Source organism: Uranotaenia lowii, chromosome 2 (assembly GCF_029784155.1).
Source record: "Uranotaenia lowii strain MFRU-FL chromosome 2, ASM2978415v1, whole genome shotgun sequence".
Taxonomy (NCBI): Eukaryota; Metazoa; Arthropoda; class Insecta; order Diptera; family Culicidae; genus Uranotaenia; species Uranotaenia lowii.
The window spans coordinates 84,466,872-84,492,730 of record NC_073692.1 but is presented as its reverse complement, the minus strand read 5'-3'; the positions used below and the strand labels follow the sequence as shown (position 1 = coordinate 84,492,730).

General features: G+C 33.4%; 1 protein-coding gene across 1 annotated transcript in view; it reads left to right on the top strand.

Annotated features, from left to right (window-relative positions):
• Positions 1–25,859, top strand: part of LOC129746102 (uncharacterized) — a 271,077-nt gene that overhangs the window by 163,371 nt on the left and 81,847 nt on the right. Inside the window, exons 7-8 of the mRNA XM_055739564.1 lie at positions 19,529–19,757; positions 19,980–20,076. Coding sequence (XP_055595539.1) covers positions 19,529–19,757; positions 19,980–20,076 — 326 coding nt within the window. The remainder of the gene's footprint in view (positions 1–19,528; positions 19,758–19,979; positions 20,077–25,859) is intronic.

The following is a 25,859-nucleotide window of genomic DNA, read 5'->3' as shown; positions in this document are numbered from 1 at the left end:
CGCTCAAGAAAAATATTTTTTCATGAATTTCACGGTACACTTGTAAAAAAAAGATCCAATTTTGAAGTACTTAGGAAAAACTTTGTTAAAAAATACCCTGAAAAAATTTAACCTTTCGGAGTTTTTAACATGTAGTGTAAAAATACTAAGGCTATGATCATTTAGAATCCGGGCAGTTACAAACGTGTGTATTTTAAAAACAATTCATTTGTTAAAAAAAACTGTTTATGAAGGAAATGAAGGTGTTAATATGATATATGATGTAAAAATATGAAAAAAAAATTTTCCCGTTGATTTCAAGAAATATTCTTACTTTAACATAAAATCGCTTTTTTATCTTTGCACACTTTTTTCAGTCATGTATTGATCTATTAGCAGAAGCAAAACCTTTGCAAAATCATGATATTTTACACCAAATCATCTAGAAAAACCAATTGGAATCTGATTGGAACCTTTTCATGTGTAGGCATCTTGAAGAATTTGACCTCCTAAATTCGGTTTTATCATTAATTTTCTTGTCCATCAGAACACATCTGTCACATTGCTTAAAAACCGGTTGCAAAGATTGCGATCCATGGAAGTACTCATTTTTAGTTATTTGCTTGGTATCTACTAGACAGACAATACTTTTTGCCTGCCGGAAACGGAATTACTGCATTGTTAAGGGGACTGCATTAAGTTATACCCAATACCTAAAGACATTTTCCATAGTTGTGATCAAGGGTTCCACTACGATGCTTGGTTTGAACTTCGTGAGCATTCTAGAGTTTCTTCTTATACTTCTTAACCATTTGGGCCATAAAAATTCAGAATTCAGAAAAAATCAACAATTCATGAGTTTTACAATCAACAATGAAGAATTTCCAAGGAGATTGTGCAAAATTATTTTTATCATTTCTTTTTTCATTGTAAATATCTCAAACACACGTAAATCTAAAAAACTTAAATAAATAGGCAAGATAGTCCTATTTATAACCAACACAACGCTGTAAATTTTTGCATATCCGAGCTCTAGTAACGTAGCTATCACCGAAATAAAGTGCCCGGATGCTAAATGATCATAGCTTTAGTCTATTCCGTATGAGGTATAAAATAGCCGCAAACTTATAAACGAAGTTCTATAAAAGAATGAGAATTCAGGAATCCATCTTTGGTTTCATAGGTGATACAGATTCTAAGTTTAAAAAAATGTTTTCCAACTACTGTTGTGTGACACTACAAGATATAGATCAATTCAACCAAATATGTAGGGGAGAATGAGGATACTTGATCCCTGGGGATACTTGATTCCTTAGCTATATCTCGAAACTGGAATGTCTTACAAAGATAAAATGTTCTAGAAAAATGTGCCAAAATGAGCAAAATAACAATGCTTGTAGTTTAAAATTTTTTAACAAAATAATTGTTTGAGTAATTGAACTTTGCTTGAAAAATTTCACAAAATGTAACTTGAAGATCTTTTTTCATCACTTTAAAATGTTCCTTACATGGGAAAATTATGAAAAAAATATTTGTTCCAATGTATCAATCGTTCGAGCGTAAAATGAACTTCATAATGCCATATTTTCAAAGCAATGGAAAACTCTCAACTTTTTTCAGAAAAAGTTTTCTAAAATGTTGATTATGGGTACAATTGATCCCCTAGAGTTGGGTACAATTGATCCCCCTTCCAAACGGCATATTCTACTTCTGAATTGATCGTTATGATTGCTGATTTCTAAATTACTTATATTTATCCAAAAACTAATATTTATCAAACAATTGTCTGAAGAAAAGAGCAAAAATAATTAATTTTCTCTTAATTATAAAAAATAGCGCCTTTAAGTATGCAATGTAATTAGCGTTGAGACAAAGTTATAGAATTTTCTTCTTATGTCTGCTATAAATTGTGAAATGAGAACAAACATGACCAAAATAGTCAATTAACACTCTATCTTGGGGTTTTGTTTGATTTTTATACAAGGATTAGGGCTTCCTGAATAAAAGATCAAGTCTCCTTCAATAGGGGATCAAATCTCCCTTAACTTCAGAAAAATCGAAATTTTTTTACTCTCACGAAAATGCTTCTAGATCATCAACTGGTTCAAGTGTCGTTCTAATTTTTTGAGCATAGAAACTTGAAGTTACAAGCTGTCAGAAAATGTCAAAGACGGTGAGTTGCTAATTTTTTCTAAAAAGATATGGTGAAAATAAGAAAAGGGGATCAAGTATCCCCACTCTCGCCTATGTAGTGAATTTCTTCTTTGTCCACTCACAGCTGCATCTTGCTATTCAATGAGTGAAACCACTGCATATGCAGGATCTCATGCTTTTTATGTTCAAGGTATTCAAATTTAAACAAAACTAGTGCCACAATATTGCATTCAATGTGGATTCTCGTGAGAGACATCCCATTCTATTTTGGTTGTCATTGGAATGAACTTGTTATTTCAGTAAAATCTGGGCAACTATCGTACCGAGACTTTCAATAATCAAATTTAATCCGGGTGTTTCAATTCAGAATATTTGCTTCGCTTTTCTCCGTCTGACACTATTTGCAAAACAAGCAAATGTGTTTTTGTATATGCAGATTTTCAGTATATTTTCGTCTGATTCCTCTCTCAACATTTAGGGGTGTGGTGACAACTATCGCACTTTATCTGCTGAGCTGCTGACTGAGAATGTCGAGCAAATGGGGTGCTGCTGCCAAGAACCTTAGTTTATCCGATTTTTTTTCTGCTGGTTCCTACTCTACTGTAGTTTCGCTAGAAGTCATTGCAGTCGCCCGGGAGAAGAAGTCTGCTAGAAAATTTATATTAGGACCAACGGAATTGTGGATCTGGGTTTTCTAGCCACTGTCACCGGTTGCTGGAGGCTGCTTTCCGATGCATGCAAACCCCATTTCAGGAGAAAAGTTGTGTCTGCAGTCTGATAAATATTTTATTTTGGATTACCATTTTCATGCTGGCGCGCTGCAAAATTCCGAAAGGTGTGCCCATTTTTCGTAGCTCATTCTAGCTGATAAAGAAGAGAATCAAAGTTTTTTGCCTTCCGAAAAACTGACGTTGATATGAAAAATTAGCATCCAGGTGAAAAGTGTGGCGAGGACAGCTAAGTGTTGGCAGCAAACTTTATGCTTTGCATATGAATGGATGGGTGCTTGAGCGGAACGCAACTTTATCTTGCTGTGGGGAGGAGATTATTAAACTACTGAATTTTTTTAGCTGCTATTCAATGAAATTTTAATTTGTTGAAGAGTTGAAACTATGTTTCATTCAACCATTGTTAAACTTTTGTTTCTTTTATTCAACTAATTAGACGAAATTTAAAAAACCATGTTCAATGAACGCTTTTGAAGTTCTTCAGATCAATTCCAAATAACATTTTAAAGTCTCGAAGAAAATTCGAGGACATTAAAGTTAATTTCAGCAGTTCTACAAATTTAAATTCAGAGGTGGTACTGGCAATAAGAAGACAAAATTCACATTTATTTTGTTTTTATCAAATCCTCATGAAAAAAAAATTTTTTTTGAATGTTACTGACAATGGCATCTACGCCTGGTGAACCGAATAGACTTATGAACTTTTAAAGCCTTCCATAATTTTTAAGGCATTGTCTGACTGATTCTGTACATTCAAGTATATGTAGAGGTAATGATTTAACGTCAAATATATGATCTCTTCTAAGCTCTGCTTTGCAAAAAAATTAATCGAACCAAGTCAAAAACAAGCAACATTCTAAAACAAAAAACGAACAAATTTACAAAAAAGGTCCTTCGCCCTCAATACCTTTCGAGTTGAAATAGTCAAAACATGTCTATGTTTGAAAAAACACTTTTTTGCCTTGGATGAAATTATAATTGGCACGATTGGCGATTCGCGTGTTGACGATTACTGGGTGGAATTAACAATTGCCAGTGTAGAGTGTAGCTTAGAGTGCCCCAAATGATCCGACATTTGAAAAAGTTATGCGCTGCAGACTTAAAGTAATCCTCAACGAGCCTTAAGTTTGTATGGGATTTTGAGACATTTTGTTCGGGAGGAACATGAAAATCCAGTTTTCCATGAATAACTTTGATCCTCCTCGGCCGATTTCTATTGAAAACGGATTTTCCTAAAGCCTAAACTATGACAAATATTTCATCCGAAGAGTGCATCTCGATTCGAATTAAGATAAAAAAAAGTTATTAAGCTTCAAAAATTGGTTATCTATTTTAAGGGTCATATTCATCACTATTAATGAGAGACACTGGCTCGAACATTTAGACGCAGAATTAACCCATTACCCCATTTTTTAAGTCTAATAACTGTTTTATCATAAGTTGAATCGAAATGCAGTCTTCGACTGAAATTTTTGACAAAGTTTAGACTTTAAGGAAAACGGTTTCTAAAAAAATTGGCCGAAGGGGATAAAAGTTATTCATGAAAAACTGGATTTTCAAGTTCCTCCCGAACAAAATGTCTCAAAATCCCATACAAGCTTTAGGCTCGTTGAGCGACCCCTTCCCGTAATCCGATCTGGTTCAAATTTGGCATGAGACCTTGTACTAGGCTTAGGATCAATTTAAACCTGCAGCGCGTAATATTTCACAAGCTTGAAATGTTCCATATAAATTTGGGGCAGTCTAGTGTAGCTATATAAGGACCTAACTGAGATCGCAAATAAACGAAAACTCCGGGGATTAATAAACCAACCAGTTTAAAATCCCAAGAAAAAAATTAAAAGAAAACTCTATTCCACCACTGAAACCTGTTTTGAATCCCACATTTAAATAATTAAAAACTGAGTTAACTGTAGGTTAGTTTTTATGTTAAATTGGCCGCTGTATTCAAAAATTAAATTCCTTAAATTTCAGTTTAACAGTCATAATTTTTTCAGCGCGTATCCGGGTCGGACAAATCCAGTCTATATTATCTAAGAACCCAGCAAAATCCGGACATTTGAGTTCAAAATTTTTAACCGAAATCCGGGCAAATTTTGGAAAACCTTGAAATAATTTATCAAAAATCAAGAAAGACAACTTGAAATAATGTTTTTCATCAAAAAATATCAGCAGATTATAAATTGTGTTAGAGGCTTTCAAAAAAACCTTTCGTAATTTTAGCTTTTTTGAAACTTGCTCTCAAACTATTGTTTTGGACGTATACCTAATAAACAATTTCTACAACACAATTTGTTTTTTTTTAGATTGTGTCAGGGTGACAATGGATGTATGGGAAAAATTATATGCTCGAATTTTGAAAACCGAGCATATACTAACATTTTGTAGATTGGCCCAATGAAACTGACTGAAAACTGTGCAACAATTTCTGCTCAATCGGACTTGATTCAGAGGTGCCTCAAAGCGCTAAATATTTCGGTTCTTTGACACTCAAAAATCACTCAAGAAGGAACCTCAAGAAATCAGATAGTTTTTTTGGTATTTTTTTTTTTTTTTGTAAGATAACAACAGGTTTCGAAGTGTCATGCGTTTTAAATCATTCGACATCAAAATTAAAAATTTCGATTTTTCCGGTCCTCTCTTGGGTAATTTTTGAGGGTCAAAAAACCAAAACTTTGAGCGCTTTAGGCACCCCTAATTCAAGTCCGATTGAGTCAATATTTTGTCAGTTTTTTGTTCCATTCTACAAAATAAGTATGTTCGATTTTCAAAATTCTATCATTTATTTTATTTGATATATCCATTGCCACTCATATGTACGTGCTCTGTAAGCTATAGCTTGTTACTTGACCCAAATCTCTGGCATGGTCCTACGCAGGGCTTTAGGAAGAACCTCGTCATGGGGAGGAAGAAGGGACTTGAAATTGTGTTCAAAGGAGGGGGGGACTTGGTGACCTCTTTTTCTTAGACATTTTTGCTCAATCAATGCATCAATGCAAAAATTAAACTGATTTTTTTAAAACTATGTGATTATTCATTTGTAGGTTCTTTTATAATTATGGTTTTTTTTTCTATTTGAATTCATGGAATCTTTTGAAAATGTTTCGGGGCTTGTGGTATAGTTGGCAAGTCTATTGCCTCCTGAGCAGATGTCCGCGAGTTCGAGCCCAAGAGTAAACATCGAACTCAGTTGTACCGGATAAGTTTTTCAGTAACGATCCGCCAACTGTAACGTTGATAAAGTCGCAAATGCCATAATAATAGTAAAACGACTATCATCGAAACAAACAAACAATTTTGAAAATGCTTCCTTAAATCTTTAAAACTTTAAGCTAGATTTGTAGAAAAAATCCTTTAGTAATAGAAGAAGAAATTCACATCCACCGATGGTTGAAATCTTTGATTTTTTTCAAAAATCTGGTGGAATTAGCTTATTTGAATTTAACACAGAATTAGATTAAAAAAAAACCTTTAATTTGTTAAACTCTCAAATTAAATAAGCTAAATTTATCAAGCTCTTGAGAGATGAATATGACATAAAAAAAATGTTAAAGTTAAAGATTAAATTTTTGTTATTCTAATCTGATTTTTCAAATGATGCAAATTTAAGATTTCAGTTCATAAACTGCAACATTCATAATGGTAATCAATACACCAAAAAAAAAACTCAAAAAATCTTTGCAATTTTTTTTCGGCAAGATCACAGGTTTCATTATCAGCAAATATTTTCATTACAAATCAATTCTTTATTTGAGGCCCTCAGGTTCAGAGGGGTGCAAGTCCAAAATCATCAATTTTGAGGTAAGTATACCTAACGATTCTTCATGTTTTATTGTACATCTGGTGCAAAACTCGAATTTTTTATAATTTTTTTGAACACTTTTTCGATTGAATTAAATCTGCTCGAATTCGAAAAATATATAAAAATCTTGCACTTTCACAACTTTAAAGCGCGTTTTTTTTTGAGACTGTCATATAGGCACTTGCTCTCCTTTGATAAAAATCATGAAGAACTTTTTTTAAAAATAAAATCTTTTTTTTTCAAATTTAAATAAAACGAGTAAGTTAAACAAAAATACTTCTTCATGTTTGCGATTTGAATTCCTCATATAGTCATATCTATTGATAATTTTAACACATGCGGACCAATTACGAGTGGTTTCGATTTATCTCTTGCGCGCATGAGCTACATTCAGAAGCTTCACTCAAACTGTACAAATGCAATCATTAAACTATGTTCTACACAAGAATTGAATTTGTTTTAGAACTCTCAGTCACGAAATTTTGTTTCGAATTATTTATTTATATCAAATCCGACTTAAGAATTTGAAAAAAATTATGAATTTCGAATTAGAAAGCTAGTTCTGAGTGTTCAATTCTGGAAGCTTTCAAGCTTTGAAGCTTTGAATATGAAACAAAAGTTCGGGATAGGTTCTTTTTTCTAACACATGCAGAAAATTATTATCGAAAAATTGAAAATGCATACAAGTTTCTAAACCTATGAATAACATTTGATGATGATGATGATGATTCAAACCAGAATGGTTCCGAAATATGAAAACAGATATCTATACAATTTTAATTTTAATAGTACGGAACTAGAACCTTAGAAATGAGTTTAATCTCAATTGAATAAAATTAAATATTCAGAAAAAAATATCTGTCATCAAGTGAGAAGAAAACTATTAAAATTCTGAACTTAAGATTTGTTTCAGATATTTAAGTATTAATTCTGAGTCAAGATTGTTACTCTTAAACTACCTTCATCAATCATCAAAATTTGATGAAAAATTTTAAATTTTGGATGTGGAGATGAAAAGCTCGCTTTTCTTTTCCTGGACCCCCATGAGAGGAGGTTTAACCCAAAACTCCTCCACCTCCTTTTCTTACGGCCATAGTCCTAAGTATTTATTACACAAGTTTCAGCATTTTTGTACTAAGAAAGCCGAATATCATTTTTAAATTTAAATCAGGCGCTGAATACGGAAATGAAAAAAAAAACTCTATAGAACATTTTTTGAGTTATGCTCCAAATATGAAATTTTGGAAAAATAAAAAAAAAAGTTCTTGCACTTATTTACAAATATCGTGGACAGCATAACATTAATTCGAAATCTAGTTTTTGTTTATTGAAGGTGAACAAATTTGCAATCAATCATTTGAACTTAGTTTTTGCGTATGATCAACAGTATTGTTGATATTAGTGAAGTTGTGATAGAGAAAAACTATTAAAAATAAAAATTTTTGAAAAAAAATCTGTTTTAACTACAATTTTAGACTCGATGATTACATTTTAAAAACTTAATTTTCTATGAACCAAAATTGAAGACTTCAAACAAAGATTTCATGTGGTTAATTATAAAAATCGGTTGAAAATTGAAGAAGTTATGGTTATTTTGTTAAAAAAGTAATATTCGCATTGTGCTCCAAGCTAAAATTGATCATTTACTTATCAGAAGGCCACATTCCATATTTTAGTAAGATCTGACCATGTGGAGGGGTGATTAAGGCTCAATCGTGAATGGGATTTTAAGGTATTTTGCTCGAGAGAAGCAAAAAATGCTTGTTTTTCATTGATAACTTTTATCTTCATTGGTCAGTTGCTTTTAATGAATATTTTTCTCAAAGCCATAATCAAGACAAATATCTCACCTAAAAATTGCAACACACTTGGACTTAAAACAAACAAGTTATTGCAGTTCAAAGATTGTATTTTGGTCGCAAATTGTCGTCTAAAACACAATGCGTAAAATGTAGTCATAATGTTTTAGACAATAATATTCGGAACAAAATACAATCTTTGATCCGCAATAACTTTTATGTTTAAAGTTCTATCGCGTTGCAGTCTTGGTTTGAAATACTTGTTCCAATGCAGGCTTTAGGAAAAATATTCATCGAAAACAATCAGTCACTGAAGAAAAAAGCTATTAATGAAAAACTAGCAAGCAACCCCTTAATATGGGCAGATCTTACTGAAATTTGGCGTTTCCCATGTAACACAGATCAAGCTAACTAGCATTTCGATGTTTTATTATGGTTTTATTATGGCTTTTTTCGTGCAGCTTGTTTTATGACGGTTTTATTATGGTTATGCAAAATGCTTATATTCTTGAATCGACCATCTGTTTTCAAATAGTTTTGAAAACGCTCATAAATCTTCCATTAAACATACTGTTTTGGTTATTTAGAAAGAGTTCGGAATGCTATGTTTAAACTATAATAAAACACAAACTTAGAAGTTTGCTCCAAGCTTTCTTTTGCATGTTCTATAATAGCACTCAGTGCCTGATTGTTAAACCGCCATAAAACTTAGTGACAGTTCTCGATCAAGATGTCAAAACAGGACACGCTCAAGTTAGATAGCACATATTTGAATTGGAAATCCCATTTTTACACATTTTTCGTAAGTTATGCGTGTTGGTTTTGAGTTAAAATTCAAAAAAACATCTTTGAAAACCTGAAATCACCGAATCTTAACAATATGAGTATTGAGTGAAAGGGCTCAAATAGTAGGAAAAAAATTGTTGCTTGACGCCATCATTAATTCAAGATGGCGGCTTCCGCTAAACTTTAAAATGTAGTAAATGACTTGAAATGACATGAAACCTAAATTGGTATTGGGTGAAAGGGCTTAACGAGTAGAAGTCGAATATTGCTATCTTACGCCATCTTTAAATCCAAGATGGAAAGCTTTCGATAAACTTTTAAAATGCTCTAAATCATTGAATATCACATGAAACTTCCAAAATAAGGGTATTTGTCAATTGGGATAAGCTTTAAATTGCTTATTTTTGCATTCTGACGCTATCTTGAAATCCAGGATGGTGGCTTCAGCTGAACTTAAAAATACTGTAAATGAATGAAAAAAGCATGAACCTCTCAAATATATTGTATTGAGTGCTAAGGCTAAATGATAGAAGTCAAATATCTCTTTTCGCGTTTTTCTGAAAATCTGTAAGTGACTGAAAATCCTTCAAAAACCACCACAATACAGACCCCGTTCGTTTTTGGCACCATTCGATTTTGGCAACATCGAATTTGGCACATGTGCCTAAATCAAACGGTTAACAGAAACAACATAACCTTATAGTTTTCGCTAGAATAAGACCAATACAATTTAGACATAATAGCCTGATAGGAATAATAGAACGACATAAATGGCAAAAAAATCAAAAACTATAAACAAAACAAGAAAACTTATGAACGCATTAGAAACATAATGAAAAAATAATAAAAGTGATTTAAAATGATCTAAATTGTCTAAAAATAGTAGTTTTATTGTCGTATTATGTGAAAATAAAAGTTGATAAAAAAATCGTTTGATTTTGGCAACACAAAAAGTTCGGGCATGTTACCTAAAACTAACAGGGTCTGGTTCTTCTTGTTTAGCCCTTTCACTCAATACCATTATTGTAAAGCTTTCGAGTGATTTTTAGTCATTTACAGTTCAGTGAAAGTCGCCATCTTGAATTTCAAGATAAAGTAAAAAAAAGGAATTCAACTTCTACTGGTTTCGCCCTTGAACCCAAAAGAAAAAAAAATATTGTGGGCGTTTCATGCGAGTTTTAGCGATAAACAGTATTTAACAGCTAAGCGGAAGCCGCCATATTGAATTTCAAGATGAAATTTGGTAGCGAAATTTGTCTTATCTTGGTTCCACCCCTTTACATTATACCAATATTGTGGAGATTTAAACTCACCTACAGCATTTTAAAGTTCAGCGGAAACCGCAATCTTCACATTTAACCCTTCATTTCATGATTTTTTAATTTTTCTCAAAAATCATTTTAAACAGCTGGAAATGGTGAATACATCAACAAAAAAAAATTAAAATAAAATACGATTTTTCACTTTTTCCATACATTAATTGTTGCAAATTTGTTACTTTATGAAACGAAGGGTTAAGATGGCGTCAGATAGTTAAATTCGACTTCCACTCGTTGATCGCTTTTGTCAGCATTAAAGCATTAAAAGTTGAGCGGATGCCGCCATCTTGGATTTCAAGATGGCGTCTGATAGCGAAATTCGACTTCTACTCGTTTAGCCCTTTTACCCGATACTTATTTTGTTGGGGTTTCATGTGAATTCAAGTCATTTACAACATTTTAAAGTTCAGCGGAAGCCGCCATCTTGGATTTCAAGATGGCGTCAGACAACGAAATTTGACTTCAACTCATGGTTTATTCCACGGGTCATTCACAACCAATCCCTTTTCATTCAAAAAGTCTGCCCTCATTTACTGTACTAATGATTAACAACTCAGAAATGAGGAACTCATCCTTAGCGTGTAATTGGTTGCGAGAGAAACGTCAAATCGTAGCTTTTTTTGGGGTCATCATTAAACCATAATAAAACTATGAATGACTCACGCCATGTTGGTTGCAAAATCGAAGGGCACAAAATGACGCCATGTTGATGGATTGACAATGCAAGCATTGGAAAATATTTTTTCAGGCCTTTTTTCCATCAATTACATCATGATTGACCATCAGATTTGACGAGGCGCATTTATTTTAAGGTACTATTTCATACACATTTTACCTAAAATCTTGACTGGCAGTAGAAAAGACGCTCATTATATGGATAAAACATTGGTTTTTTAGCTATTAATTTTACCAGATCATATCTGAATAATGCAATCATCATTCATGAACCATTATGGTTGCTGGAAAAAAATAAGAAAAAAACTCCGAGAGCTCACAGAATCGAAAAAAACAAAAATTTCTAACATGTTTAATAATAGCTTTTTAAAAGCTTTGGTGACCAACATTGATGACAAACAATGATATGTCTTGATGACGTTTCTAGGGTAGGGCCAAATAGCCTGATTTTGGCTTTATTAGAGTCCAGGTGATGTTATAGAATGCGCTTTAGCTTTTTATGAAGATTAATGCTATAGTCCAAACAAAATTTTGCTGACCATAATAAAGCTAAAATTGTTACTTGGGTTGGCTTCTGATAAGTAAATGATCAATTTTAGCTTGGAGCAAGTAACATTTGTCCTGTTAAATTCTTCCTATACTTATCTGTACTAACTAAGTTGCGAGTCGTGACATTATTCAAAAATGCAAGTATTACTGTTTTAACAAAACATAACTTCTTCAATTTTTAACCGATATTGATAAATACTTACTTACTTACTTACTTAATGATCCCGCGCCGATCCTCCGGTGCATAGGGCCGTGGTAAAAGACCTCCACTGTTGACGATCCGGAGCCAGCGTCTTCACCTGGTCCCAGTCAAGATTCTCGTCGACAGTTCGGATTTCAGCGGCTAGACTTCGCCGCCACGAGTTTCTGGGCCTGCCTCTTCTTCGATGACCTTCTGGATTCAAGTCAAGCGCCTCTCTGCAAATCTCGTTTTCATCTTTTCGCAACGTGTGCCCAATCCATCTCCACTTACGTTCCCGAATCTCGATTTCTAGCGCCCTTTGATGACACCGGCGATGTAGTTCCTCATTCGAGATCCAGTTGCCAGGCCACCAAGCGCGGATGAAGTCCCGCAGGCAGCGGTTTACAAATACTTGCAGTTTTCGCGTCGTCGCCGCGTATGTGCATCAAGTTTCGCACCCGTACAGCAATACGGATTTGACGTTTGAGTTGAAGATTCGGATTTTCGTTCGTAGAGAGATCTGGCGTGACCGCCAGATGTTTCGGAGACTCGCAAACGCAAATCGGGCCTTTCTGATCCGGGTTTCGATGTCTTTCCTGGTACCACCATCAGGCGTTATCTGGCTACCAAGATACTGGAAGCACTCCACTTTCTCAACTTGTTGCCCAGCTACCATGAAACTGGAGGGATTTCCTGTGTTGATCTCCATCGACTTGGTCTTTCCGACATTGACCTTGAGACCTGCTGCCTTGGAGCTTTCGGTGAGGTCGTTGAGTTTGCTCTGCATGTCTTGTTGTGTTTGGGCGAGCAAAACAATATCGTCAGCCAGGTCAAGGTCGTTCAGTTGCTCCATTGTTAAAGGATTCCACGGCAATCCTCGGTTCGGTGCACAGTCGATCGATCCGATCCGATATTGATAAATAACCACTAGGAATCTTTTTTTTTTATTAACATTTTACGGTCAATAGAAATTCATGTTTTTAAATGTTATCATCTAGTCTTAAACTGTCGACGAACAGAATGTCCTTTAATTTTTTTTTCTTCTAACACAACTTCACTAATATCAACAATACTATTGATCATGCGCAAAAATGAAGTTCAGATAATCGATAGTAAATTTATTTACCATCAATATACGTGAAAGAGATTTCAAATAAAAGCAATGCTGTCCAACAGGGCCGTAGCAAGAAGCGCCTCATGGACAAGGTTGCAGAAATCACAGAAAAATCGTATTATCACAGAATTTCGAGCAAAATTTCGTCACAGAATCTGTGTCACAGATCACAGAATTTTAAAAGTTTTCACAGAATTCGCAGATTTCCTAAATTGTGTACAGATTTTCAAAATTATCAATTTTTATGGTACATTTGACTTTTTATTTCTGACTCTCATTCATAAAAATATGAAAACAAGGTAATGTAAATTGTTTTTTTTTTCTATTAATACTGAAAGTAGTTTCCAATATGTTGATGTTTGACATGATTTCCTAATGAACTTTAAAGAAAATGCGGCACAGAAAACCGTCACAGAATTTTAGGTTCAAATCATAAAATCTGATTCTTGCAAACCTATTCAAATTCGTATTTTAGTTTGAAATTTAACTTTTGAAAACTATACTGCAATATTGACAATGTTCATCAATACATAAAAAATATGGAAATCCCTGCCATTTGTTTTGCAGGAAAACTACAAAAACTATTTTTCATTGAAAATCAACCAACTAATATCATGGTGATGTTAAAAAAAAAATAAAAACCTGGTTTTTCCATTAAAAAGATGGCAAGTCAACTAAAATTCTACCTTAACTTTGTAATTTTCAGCTGAATTATGTACCGTAAAATTGGGTGGGACATGGAGATGAATCGAGATGCAAGTGGGAAAAATTGTTGTGATCCGATAATCATGCGTTCTGCACATTATTTGTTTTCCTTTCAGGACCAAAACATTCCTTCAATAAATTTAAAAAAAAGTTTTTTGAAACATAATAATTTCGCCAAATTTTATACCATGACAAGTGTTGTGACAGTAATGTGACGTGACATATCTACAATTTTGGTATATAGCGAAAAATTATTTCAACATGATTTTGGCGAAAAAACAAAGAAAAAAATAATTTAAACTTCTTAGAACGGTGAAACATTTTAACAAAACATTCTTTGGCCTACCAACCTTTGGGTTAATCGGGACATGTGTTCAAAATCCCTCAATATTGTGAAAAATAATGTAGATCTGAAGGAAATTTATTTTTATGTTGATCCTAGAAAAAAAGGGCTTCCAACTTTCGCAGGAAGTCTACAAATAAAAATCTAAATTTTATTTGATTTTTCTCCATAACCTTCTAGGCATCATCATCACTTTTTCTTGGAATATGAGTGTGAGTCATGGCCGTAGGAACGGGGGGGGGTTTTGGGGGTTAAACCCCCCCCCCCCCATGAGGGTAAAAAAAAGCAAGCAAAAAATTGTACTCTACACTTAAAATTTTCAATTTTGAACGAAACAAATAATGCAAGTAGAATAAGGTTAAGTAACAATCTAGACAATAAACTAATGCGAAAACCTCAAAACCCCATCCCAAGTCCAAAATTCTGCTGCACACGGAAAATAATAAAAAGGTAAAATTTACCGAGATAGCCAAGGTAAACGATCGTGAAAGCCAAAAAGGTAGCTTCTACCTCTTCGAGGTGAAACTCACCTCACAGCGAGATAAAATTTACCTGAATCGAGGTTGGAAAAAAGGTACAATTCACCGAGGAAAAAGGTGAATCCAAAAAAGGTAAATCTTACCTCGTAGCGAGGTGAAGTTCACCTGAATTGAGCTGAATAAAAAAGTATAATTCACCTAGAAAAAAAGGTAAAACCAAATAAGGTAAAACTTACCTCGTAGCGAGCTGAAGTTGACCTGGATTGAGCTAAACAAAACGGTACAATTCTTCTCGAAAAAAAGTGACTATTCGCCGAACCCGTTTATCGAGGTTAAGCTGTTTTGTCATTCAGGAACAAGTTTTGCTTTGTGCATAATATGTGAAAATCGGAATAGAATGGTAAGTGTTTTCTTAGATATCATTTTGTTGTGCTGGTTCTCTTCATAATACATTGCTTTTGTTTTAGATCGACCCATAGAGCTTATAGGTGTATTCCACGTCATCCTTCAGCCGGAAAAGCCGAACCTGACCGGATTAGCCGAACAGAGGAGGTCATGAATGTACGCAACGCAGGAGTATTCAGCGGCCATGGCGGCTCGGAAGAACGCGAAGCCGAATTACCAGTCCCTATTTATCTCCAATAAATATAATTTTTGATAGAATTTTGTATTTTTTAAATTCTTATTGAAGAAACCAATCAAACCAACCAGCATTTACCATTTAAATCAGCAAATGGGAAAACGGTATTATTTACTATTTTGCTAGGTGAATGTGAAAAAGGTAAAATATACCTTTTTGCTAGGTGAATTGAAAAAAGGTATAATTTACCTTTTTGATAGGTGAATGAAAAAAAGGTAAAATTTACCTCGAAAGAGGGGTGGAAAAAATTCACCTCGCAAAAAGGTAAATTTTACCTTTTTTTTATTTTCCGTGCACTTTTTCAAAATTTTCTCACTTTTTAATTAAAATTCAGATTTGAATATAAAATGTTGAATTAAATCAAACTTATTTCGGAGTTTCTGATTCCATAATTCCCATAACCAAAAGTGTACTTATCGTAAAGTTTTTCGTATTTTGGAATCTGTATACAGTTCAGGATTCTCGGTTTTCAGTTCGAACAATCATAAGAAATTAGAAATAAAAAGCTGCTTTAAATCTAAGTTCAAATTTAGTTATGTATTTCATATCAAATTTGAATCACGTTTTTCGAGATCATATGCATTTTCAATATTTAGATAATAGTTTTCCGAATATGAAAAAAAGACAAAATTTTATTTTATATAAAAGTTCGATTTTCTTGAACCTAATTCTTACACAAAATTCAAAAATTTTAATCTTCCAAAATTGAAAAGTAAGGCTCTGATCTTTGTTAATTCTTATTTTATCTCTGATTCACAATACCGATTAAAAAAAAAAGATTTTAATAGTGAATTTAGATTAAACCTGAACTACAGAATTAAAATAATAGTATCATGACGGCTCTATAACTTGGTTCATAAAATTCTGATCTGGAAAAGATTCGTAAATCGTATTTTTTTGTAAATTCCTGAAATCGTATCGAAATTCGGATACAAATTCATAGCTCAATTTTTGAACTCAGGTTCATAAATCAGATCCAAAATGCAGATTCAAAATTTAAAAAAAGGTTTATCTTTACAATCTTCATAAATTATTGAGCAATGCAAGAGATCATATCATAACATATTGCGGACCAAACGAGACATCTCATTTTTTCACTTGCCAACAGTGAGCTAAAATTCGAAGGATAACTCGAATTGACTGAATTTAAGTGTTAAACTTTATTCGACAAAATTGAAGACGACGTTTGCCGTAACTTAAAAACGCTTAATTTGTAAAACTTAGTCAAGGGGTTTTTGTTATACAGAATGCCCAATTTCGGTGTTTCTCGTCAAAAATTTCTTTGCGAGTCTTAATGTGTTAAGATTGCTTGTCAATTCAATTAAGCGCCGATGTGGTCTAGCGGATAGGCTGGCGCGAGTCTGGTATTGGTACGCCAGGCGTACTGGGTTCGATTCCCGGTATCGGCAAGAAAAACTTTTGGGTTCGATTCCCTTAAGTTGCCGACAGGTAAGATGTGTTTCATTTTATAACTGACTATATAATAGGAATGTTCAATCAGTTGCAAGCTGGTCAGGTATATACACGGATGCCGGAATACCTGTAAGTAAACTAGCCCACCTGATTGATTCGTTCATCCATAACAGTTCATACGAAGCCATGGGGTCCGGGTATGATGGCGCGCTGCATTGGAGATTTGTCGAACATAATAATCTAAAGAATGCATGTGAACACATACTTTGGCAGAAACTGCGGTGAATCCGTGCACCCATGGTGGATTACCAACATACCAACATACATACAAGATTGCTTGTCAATTCAATTTTCAGATTTCAATTTTTTATATAAAATAAGTTTGTCAACAGATTTTAGCTAAAAATAACAAATAAAAGGTAGAATTTGATTTTTTTTTGTTTTATCCTGAAAAACCCAATTTAAAAAAATCATCTACAGGATTTTCGTTATGGAATTGATTCTTTTAAAAAAAAATATTTACTGTTAAAAAAAACTTTACCTTAAAAATGTGCACAAAATTCTTTGCCAGTGTATTGTTTAACATTATTAACACATTAAGGACATACAAATTTGTAATTTTCAGAATCCAACAAACAAAATCCTGTGATGTGTTACATTTTGTAGGATGAGGTTTCATATTTAGATTTTACCATTTGAGTTATGCTAGCATACTATTTGATTTATTTTCCTCTAAGGTATAATCTTTGAATTTTAAAAATATTTTGGAAGATTGGGCTTGATTTATTTAACTGTAGAAAAAATATTTTTTATAGCAATGGAAGAGTCTCTTAATAAAACTTATTTTATTCCCCAATCCACCGTTTTTCATCTAAATACCAGACTCTTAAACAAATTCAAAGATTTTCATCATCAATGAAAGCAAATTTAGCTCACTTTTTAGATTATGGACCAATTTTCTAAAATTTCGATTTAATACGTAAACTTTGAAGTACTTATAAAAGAAAAACAGTAGAAATGTTACAAACATTTTTTTTTATTCGTGCGTTGTTGAGAAAAAAAAATCATAAAGAAAAGTCAGTCACCAAAACCCCCCCATGAGTCGGTTCTTCCTACGGCCCTGGTGTGAGTGATAAAAAAAGGCGACTGCAAAAATTTAAAACAAAAAATCTACAAAGCGAAAAACTATGCACTAATTTGCCTTCTAAATGATGGAAGCTTAAAAAACAAATTTTTAATTTTGAACAGTTTTTAAGTACACGAGTTTCTCGAAAAACAATCGACTGTTACCCCATTTGGGGAAGAATAAAAAAAAATGTTAAAAAATTGATAGTGGAAAACCCTTTTCTCCTTTTTTCTTTTCTATGATTAAGTTTTGTTCAGGACAACATAATACACCATCTAAAACAAATCGGGTGTTAGAAGAGCAAAATTTGACAGAAATATCACAGAAATAGTCGAAAAATTGTCTCGATTCATCCCATTTACGGTATTCAAAATGACTTAGTAAAGAAATTGAAATTTTAAAATTGATCTCACAATCAAAATTATAAGTATGCGGTTTCTTGCAATTTGAATTCTTCAACAAAATAGTCAGAATCAGAAAATTTTGGAAAACTGAAGCAAAATTCTGGAACTGTGATTAATTTTCGAGGTTTTGGCATTATTTATGAGTTAAGATAGTTACTCTTGATTAACCTTACTCAATGATGAAAATTAGATTGAGAATTTCAAATTTTGAGTGTAGAGAAGAATGCATCACTTGCTTAACCTCCAAACATGAAGTTCACGATTTATATAAAATTTATAAACTAGTGTTATTTTGATTTATTGGAATAATTATAACACGGGGTTTGTCATTGAAGGATCAAAGATATTGGATCTTTGTCAAATATATTTTTCTTAAAACTCAAAATGAAAGCAGAACTTATAATCAATAAATGTGATTTTACAATTAACAAAACCTTGAACTGAGTTTCTAATCCCTTGCTTAAATAAACCAAAACTGAATAGTCAGTTGCAATTCCACATGCGAATAATGCTCCGTTGCAGGGGATCAATAATCATAGTTGAACCATCATAGCACCTGTAGGCATACAAAGCAAAAATTTCCCAGTAAACCTGTAACAACACGCAACATAATGAATAAAGCCAGCAGTCTCAGATGGATGTTAATCACCGACCTGTTCCTATGTTGTGTGTAAGGCACAATTGTCTTCGGTTAGATGTATTGCTGGGCAATGTTTTTGTTTATATATGATCTTTTTGTTTGCGATAGTATAATGCAACTATCCCGTTATTATGGTTTGCTGTTGTTTATATTTTGTTTTATAGAGATTTTGATTCATCCCACATTTATGTTCAAAATGCGAAAAAAAATACTCGGAATGTTGAAAGCTTTCAGAATAGAATAGCATACAAAATATTTAAAAACATAAATGTTACTAGCAATAGGTCACTTTCAACGACCTAAATCCTCTAAGCCTAATGTTACGTTCAAAATGCATTTTTCAGCGAGAGAATGTAAATCTAGAAAATGTGATTTTGTTGAAAGAAACAAGTCGTTTTCCAGTGCAACAATTTCAAGCTCATTTTATCCAATTTGTTTTCGAGTCCCGAAACGGAAAATCTATTTTCAACTTACAGCTGCTTCGCGGAAGCCAGTACATAAGTAAGCAGAAAATTGCTTTCCCAAGCTCCGGATAGCCCAAGTCCAGAGTATTATAATCTAATAATCCTTTTCTATTTATTCGATTTCTCGTTTCTTCCTGCTCTCACGGAAACTGCACGAAAAAAAAAACACAAACCGACTGGTAACGTGAAAAATTGCGAACCGACCAACTTACCTTGCACCTGCACCAGAATGGGACCTTCCCTCACGGCAGTGGCTTGCGGTAACTTCGATTCTGCTGATTGCCGGGGCTGCCGGAGTGGCCGTCCCGTTTGCCCTCAAAGTTTCCGCCGGGGCGCCGCTCGAGGAACGACTACAGGTGGCCACCCAGCTGCTCGATACAGTGCCTTTAATCGACGGCCACAACGATTTGCCGTGGAACATTCGAAAGTTTCTACATAATCAACTCAACGAGTTTCGGTACGTGACATTCGTCCGGTAGAAGATGCACCTCGTCTAGGATTGGACTGGAAAAAGGTTGCCTTCAGCTATACCCTTTCTCGGTCCAGTCCAGTCGAATGAAGCTAACAATTCTACTCGGTTCGCCGATTTACTTGCACCAAATCCTACTGACGACTGTAACAACTTTTTCTCAATTTGTTCGTGTTTACTTCTCTCGTTCCACTTTCCACTTTCCCACAGGTTTGAGGACGACTTGAAGCAGATATCACCCTGGTCCAAGAGCGCCTGGAGTCAAACCGATCTTCAGAGACTGAAACGTGGCCGGATATCTGCACAGGTAAGAGCGTATAAATTGCTTGGAACCACTTCTAGGAGGATAAGTACATGACAAAGTTTCCACAGATTTATCAGCTTCTTGGAACAATCAAATGAAATCAGTGCTCAAGATGTTTAGGAAATTGTGAGTGAAACTACATACAAAATTTGAGCTTTTTGAAGGATGGGATCAATTTTAAATTCAAAAATAAAATGAAGAATTCAATTCAGGCTCGTTGATCGGAATTTAAATGAAAAAATTTTGTGTTGCCAAAATTGAATGGGTTTTTACTCAACATTTTTTTTATAAATTTTCAAAAATAAATAACTATTTTTTTATCATTTACATAGTTTTTAGTCCATTTTTGAACATTTTTAGTAATTTTTCGTTTTTTTTTTAATCATCATCTTTCCTTGTTTTAACAATAATGTTTATTATTGCAAAATTTGCCAAATTTCTGTCATTCTCCATCCATCAGTAATTTTTTGTCATTTTTGGTTTTCAATTTTATTTGTTTTTTATTTTATTTTATGAAATTTTCACCATTTTTTGGCATTTATGAGTACCAAATACTTTAAAATAAATTATTTTCGTCGTTGTGTTCTATTATGCCGTTCTTCGAGTTTCATACGATCATTCTATAATGTATATGAGACGTATTACAAAGTTTTTAAGAAATATACCTACAAATGTGTTTGCTGAGTATTTATCATCGGATAAAATTCACGTTTCATTTATAAAAATTCATCATCCAAAACTGAAGAAGAAATTAGAAACTTTTTCACCATATTCATGTAAGGAAAGTGTTTTTCTCGTTTTATTGATTTCCGACAAGTGTTTCCATTCGAAACTTTCAGAAGATTGACTTAGACTTGTAACTTTTTCCTGAGGCTTCCAGAATAATTATTTCAACCCCTTTTTTCTATTCTTGTGGAACGGGAAGAGAAATTTTACCATATTTATCCGAGAAATTATAAAAATATCGACTTACAGTAGTTGACAGAATAAAATGTTGAGTATCTGATCTCGAAAAACGGAGAAGATAGTTTTTCAACTTTTAAAATTCGATGGAAGTAAGCTTTTTCTAATGATGTCAATACCAATTGTGCTCATAGCTTTTTGATAGTTACACATTCCTTCATATTCGAAAAATCAATCGTACTCATAGCGTGTATTACAGTGAAATTTCCGTCACAAAATTGAGATTGAGTCATTTGGTTCTCGAATTAAAATTCTACTATACTGGTTTACTACTATGTGGGCCAACTAAAGTTCTTACAAATAATTCATCATGACAACATTTGGAAAAAAAAAATGAAAAAAATGTGTATGAGTTTCTAGCTCAGTTGATCAAAAAAGTTAAATATTTATAATTTTTTTTCAAAACATTAATATCGTTATTTAAAAACGAACACTGTAGGATCTCAGTGAAACTTCATGTTTCTTTGAAGAGATCTAAATTCTACATTAGACTAAAGGCGTACATCTTTCAAGGATAGAATGGCTAGCATCTTACTAATTTTATCACCACCAGCCCATAGAGAGAGTACTATGTATGCCATGACCGAAATTCGATCTCATGACCTCTGGCCTAGAAGAGTTACACGCTATCCTCTAGGCTATGGTCGGCTGCGATTCAACTTCATATCTTTGCTTCAAGTGAATTTCTAACTTTGGGGCAAAAGTAAAGTTTAATATTCTTTGAGAAAATTGGAAAAAGAAAATCCAGAGAAATTGAGATTATGGTAGGCCAAACCGTGGCCCGCGGGCTACATTTGACCCGCGAACGTCAAATGTGGCCAGCGGAGCTTTGATTAAATTCAATGTTATGGAAGGAGAATTACACCTAAATAAAACAGAACAAGGAACTTATATTTTTGAATAACAAGGCAAACGTTTAAAAAGATTATTCGAATCCGTTTCCAATTTTTGCTTTTGAAATTTAAATCAAATAATTATTTGTAATTTCGAAGGTTCTTGAAAATCCGCGGGAACTATTCAACGTAGAAATTTATTCAATAGCTTGGAACAAGAGCCAGACATCACTAAAATGATACATACGCTGAATTGATATCGGACTTGATATTGGAATATGAGTACAGGTTTCAAGATTTTGGAAAAGATAACCATTCTCCTGTAACGTACTTTTTGCCACAATCATAACAAATGGAATACATTCTGTGAAACGTGCTTGAAGAGTTTTTTAAAGCATATTTGGAGAAAGAGAAGTATCCTGAATGTTATTAATCTGGTTTGTGATTTCTCTATTTAGATACATCTACAGAAGCGAAAAGGTTTTTTATAGAATGAATTATATTAAAAACCAATAAACACGAATTGCTGATGACCACAATGGGATTTGCTAAAAGTTAATCTGTTGCAGCAAAGGAACCCTCGAAAAACTGGTTTTGATACTTGTGGAGGGGCTTTTAAATCTCAAAAAGTGATGTTATCTTGTTGAAAATGATTTTTCAGTGTGATGCGCTGATATATTTGTCTGCAAGGCGATGGTTTCAATGTTTATATCTGTTTTGAGTGTCTGCCAGTTGGCTTTTAATAAAATTTGGTGTTAAGATTTGTGCCTAGTGAAAATTGCCAAAGAATTATGGGGTGCATCATTTAGTTTTTCCTCCTCGACGTGTTAATGCATGAGCAAAATCCACCGGCTTGCTGCGATTGATCGCAATGAATTTTGGTGACAACTACTAAGAAGAAGTGTCCAATGTGGCGAAGAAGAAAGAGTATGTTATAAGCAGGGCTATGATTGATAAATGCGTGGGAGAGCGGGCTTTGAGCAAGTCTGGCCTAGCGCGCCTTAGCGGGGCCATTAAAAACTCTAATTAATCAAATAAAGTGATGATGTGCTACCTTGGTTTAAATATCAACTGAGCATAAAGGTCAGGTGGAAGATTGGTGCAAAAAAATTTATTTAGGGCGGGTGGAGTTAAAATACGGTTGCGTCGATAGAAGAATCAATCATAATTTTCAGTTCATTTTACCCTGGGTGAAGCTGAGTCTAGCTAGCTGATAGAAAACCGGTAAGGAAATTCCATATAGATATATACCATCCTTCTCTTACCCGTCGCTATTCCACGACTCATGTATGTATACATTTCCACAGGTGCTAGTGAGATGCTGATACCATAGGATTTTATACATAATTCAAATTTATTTCTCCTCTTCCTTTCCTCTAACCACTCTCTCGTAGTTTTCACTAATAGGTTAATTCATTCATATCAAGTAGGCGACGATTGTGCTTTCCAGATTGCTGCAACGCTGAGGGTCTACGTGCATGTTGTTCGGGTGACCCAAGACATGACTCAAATTTATCCAACAAAATGGGGGAACAGCTATACGTTGCCAAGGTTACGTGGCTAACATACTATTACGGCAAAAGCATTTTAATTCATTCGCTCCTCGTCTTCCCCGTTTCTTTCGTCTGAGGGATGAATGAATCTCTGATTTGAAATATTTCTCCATTGAAATAATTCAAAACCGTAAAGTATTGCAACTGAGAACCAATTCTTAATTTTAGTCATTTCGTCTTATCATTTGAAAAAAAATACAAGAATTTAACCTTTATTTTTTCAAAAGGGATGGAACCAACAAAAAGTTTATAAATAGCTATCTCTAAGAGCCATTCCAATAATATTTTTCTTAAATATGGAGCATAACAATCATGTTTTTTATAAAACTTAAATTTATATGCTTTTCGCCCAATTGCAAAATAAAAAAAAAACTATCCTGGAATGTAAAATTTGAACACTTGACGATTAATTCTAGACCATAATGGGCTTTTCAGGATACGGTGGCGAGTTTCGTGTCGTGGCCAGAAGGGCAACATGCGATGCGACTTAGATGACAATATGGTGCAACCATTACCTAATATGGAATAGGTTGTAAGTGTCAAAGGGAATAGTTTTTAAATTAATGTGTTTAAAGTGAATAAACTTTCAATCAATATAAGGGTGCACTTGTGGAAAGATACTTACTTTTTTTTATTTTCAGATATTCATGGAATGTACAGTTTCAGTTATTAGTATACTTAAAATTTGTGCAGATTCTCTATCCTCGAATCTCACTGTTTACTATTCATTTATATCGCAATTAACGTCTGAATTCCATGTAATTAAATTGTTTATTTCCTACAGCATGTACATCGCCAACATGATGTGAACATTTATTATAACAATTTTTTTTATTCGTTTATTATAACAATACATCTTCCTTGAATATTATTAGCAGGACGCGGTCATGTTTACTGTTCTTAGTTTTCTGTACTTAAAATGAATCTATCATTTTCGATATTTTGTTTCAAATGTTTTGCATCGCTTTTTTTTAATACTTTCAAAAATGTTTATTTTAGATCAGATGGAAATAAATATGGTTAAGGTGATTAAGGTCGGCTACAGCTAAAGGTAAGCTTAGTGTGTCTTGAGGTAAGTTGGGTATAAAGGTGAGATTATTCTGTTGTATAATTATTTCATTTATTGATAATATCATATATGAACGTTCAATCAGTTGCCAGCTGGGCAGGTATCTACACGCATGCGGAATACCTGTCGTAGATTCATAACACTGAGAATGTTACGAATTTTATACGGTTGCGAAACTGTTTGCTCGTTCTACAAATAAGACATACACATACACATACACGAAATACATTCATTACATGACAGTTCACACGAAGCCATGGTGTCGGGTATGTGGTAATTTGCATTGAAGATTGGCCGAACTTATAATCTAAAGAATGCAATTTAGCGCATACGTTGGCGAAACTGCGGTGAATCCGTGCACCCATGGTGGATTATCTACATACATACATACATACATAAACACGAATTGCTGATGAACACTTGGAAATGGGTAAAAATGTGGAAATGTGTAGAAACAACATTAATCGATATCAACTTTGTTATGCATAACTTTAACGAATGAGTATAACAATTACTGATTCGGTATATTAACATAATTTGATTTTTATTATCATAACTTGATGAGTTTAAAGCAGTTATTCTGAATCTTATTAAAGTTATGGTTTATTCAAGTTAACATTTTGTGATTAATTTATATAATTTTTTTTACCAAATTTCTAACTAAATGCTCTAAGTCGTTTGTGATTGATTAAGGATAAAAAAAATTTTACGATTTTGAAATCTTTAGAAATTACAGCGATTTCTAAGAAATACTTGTTTTCAACAAAATATAAAATTTGGTTTTTGTCTGTTGGGCGTAAAATTTGAAATAATATCAATTCTGAATTAATAACGCCAGACGATTCTTATTCAACTATTTCTACTATGAATGGTGATTTTTGTTTACTTTCGTTGAAAACTTCTATTCATAAATAAAATATATGGAAAAAAGCGCAGAACAAAAATTTCAAAAGGTGTTTTCTCGGATGTAGCTTTTTTGTACTGGCACTGGCTCTAAAGACCTCGAATAATAGAAATACCTTGAGTCAATTTCCTTGATTAATGTTATTACTACTTCTCAATGTTTGTGTGTATCTTGTTTTGAAAGATTTTTGATTAAAAACATATGTTTAAATTAAGGATTCCAGATTTCCTGTTTTTTTTCGGGGGTGGATTTTTGTATCAACTAATAAAACTTTTGAGTTAGTTTCATCAAAACAAACTTGCTAATATTTTTAAAATTGAAAATTTAGATTGGAACACCCCTGATCAGCCTCTATAAATAAAAGTTTCCATATGCATATATTTCACGTTTTTTCTTGAAGTTTTATGAAAATTTCTTGGGTCTTTGCCGGATTTTTCAGAATATTTCCCGGTTTTGAGTTGAAA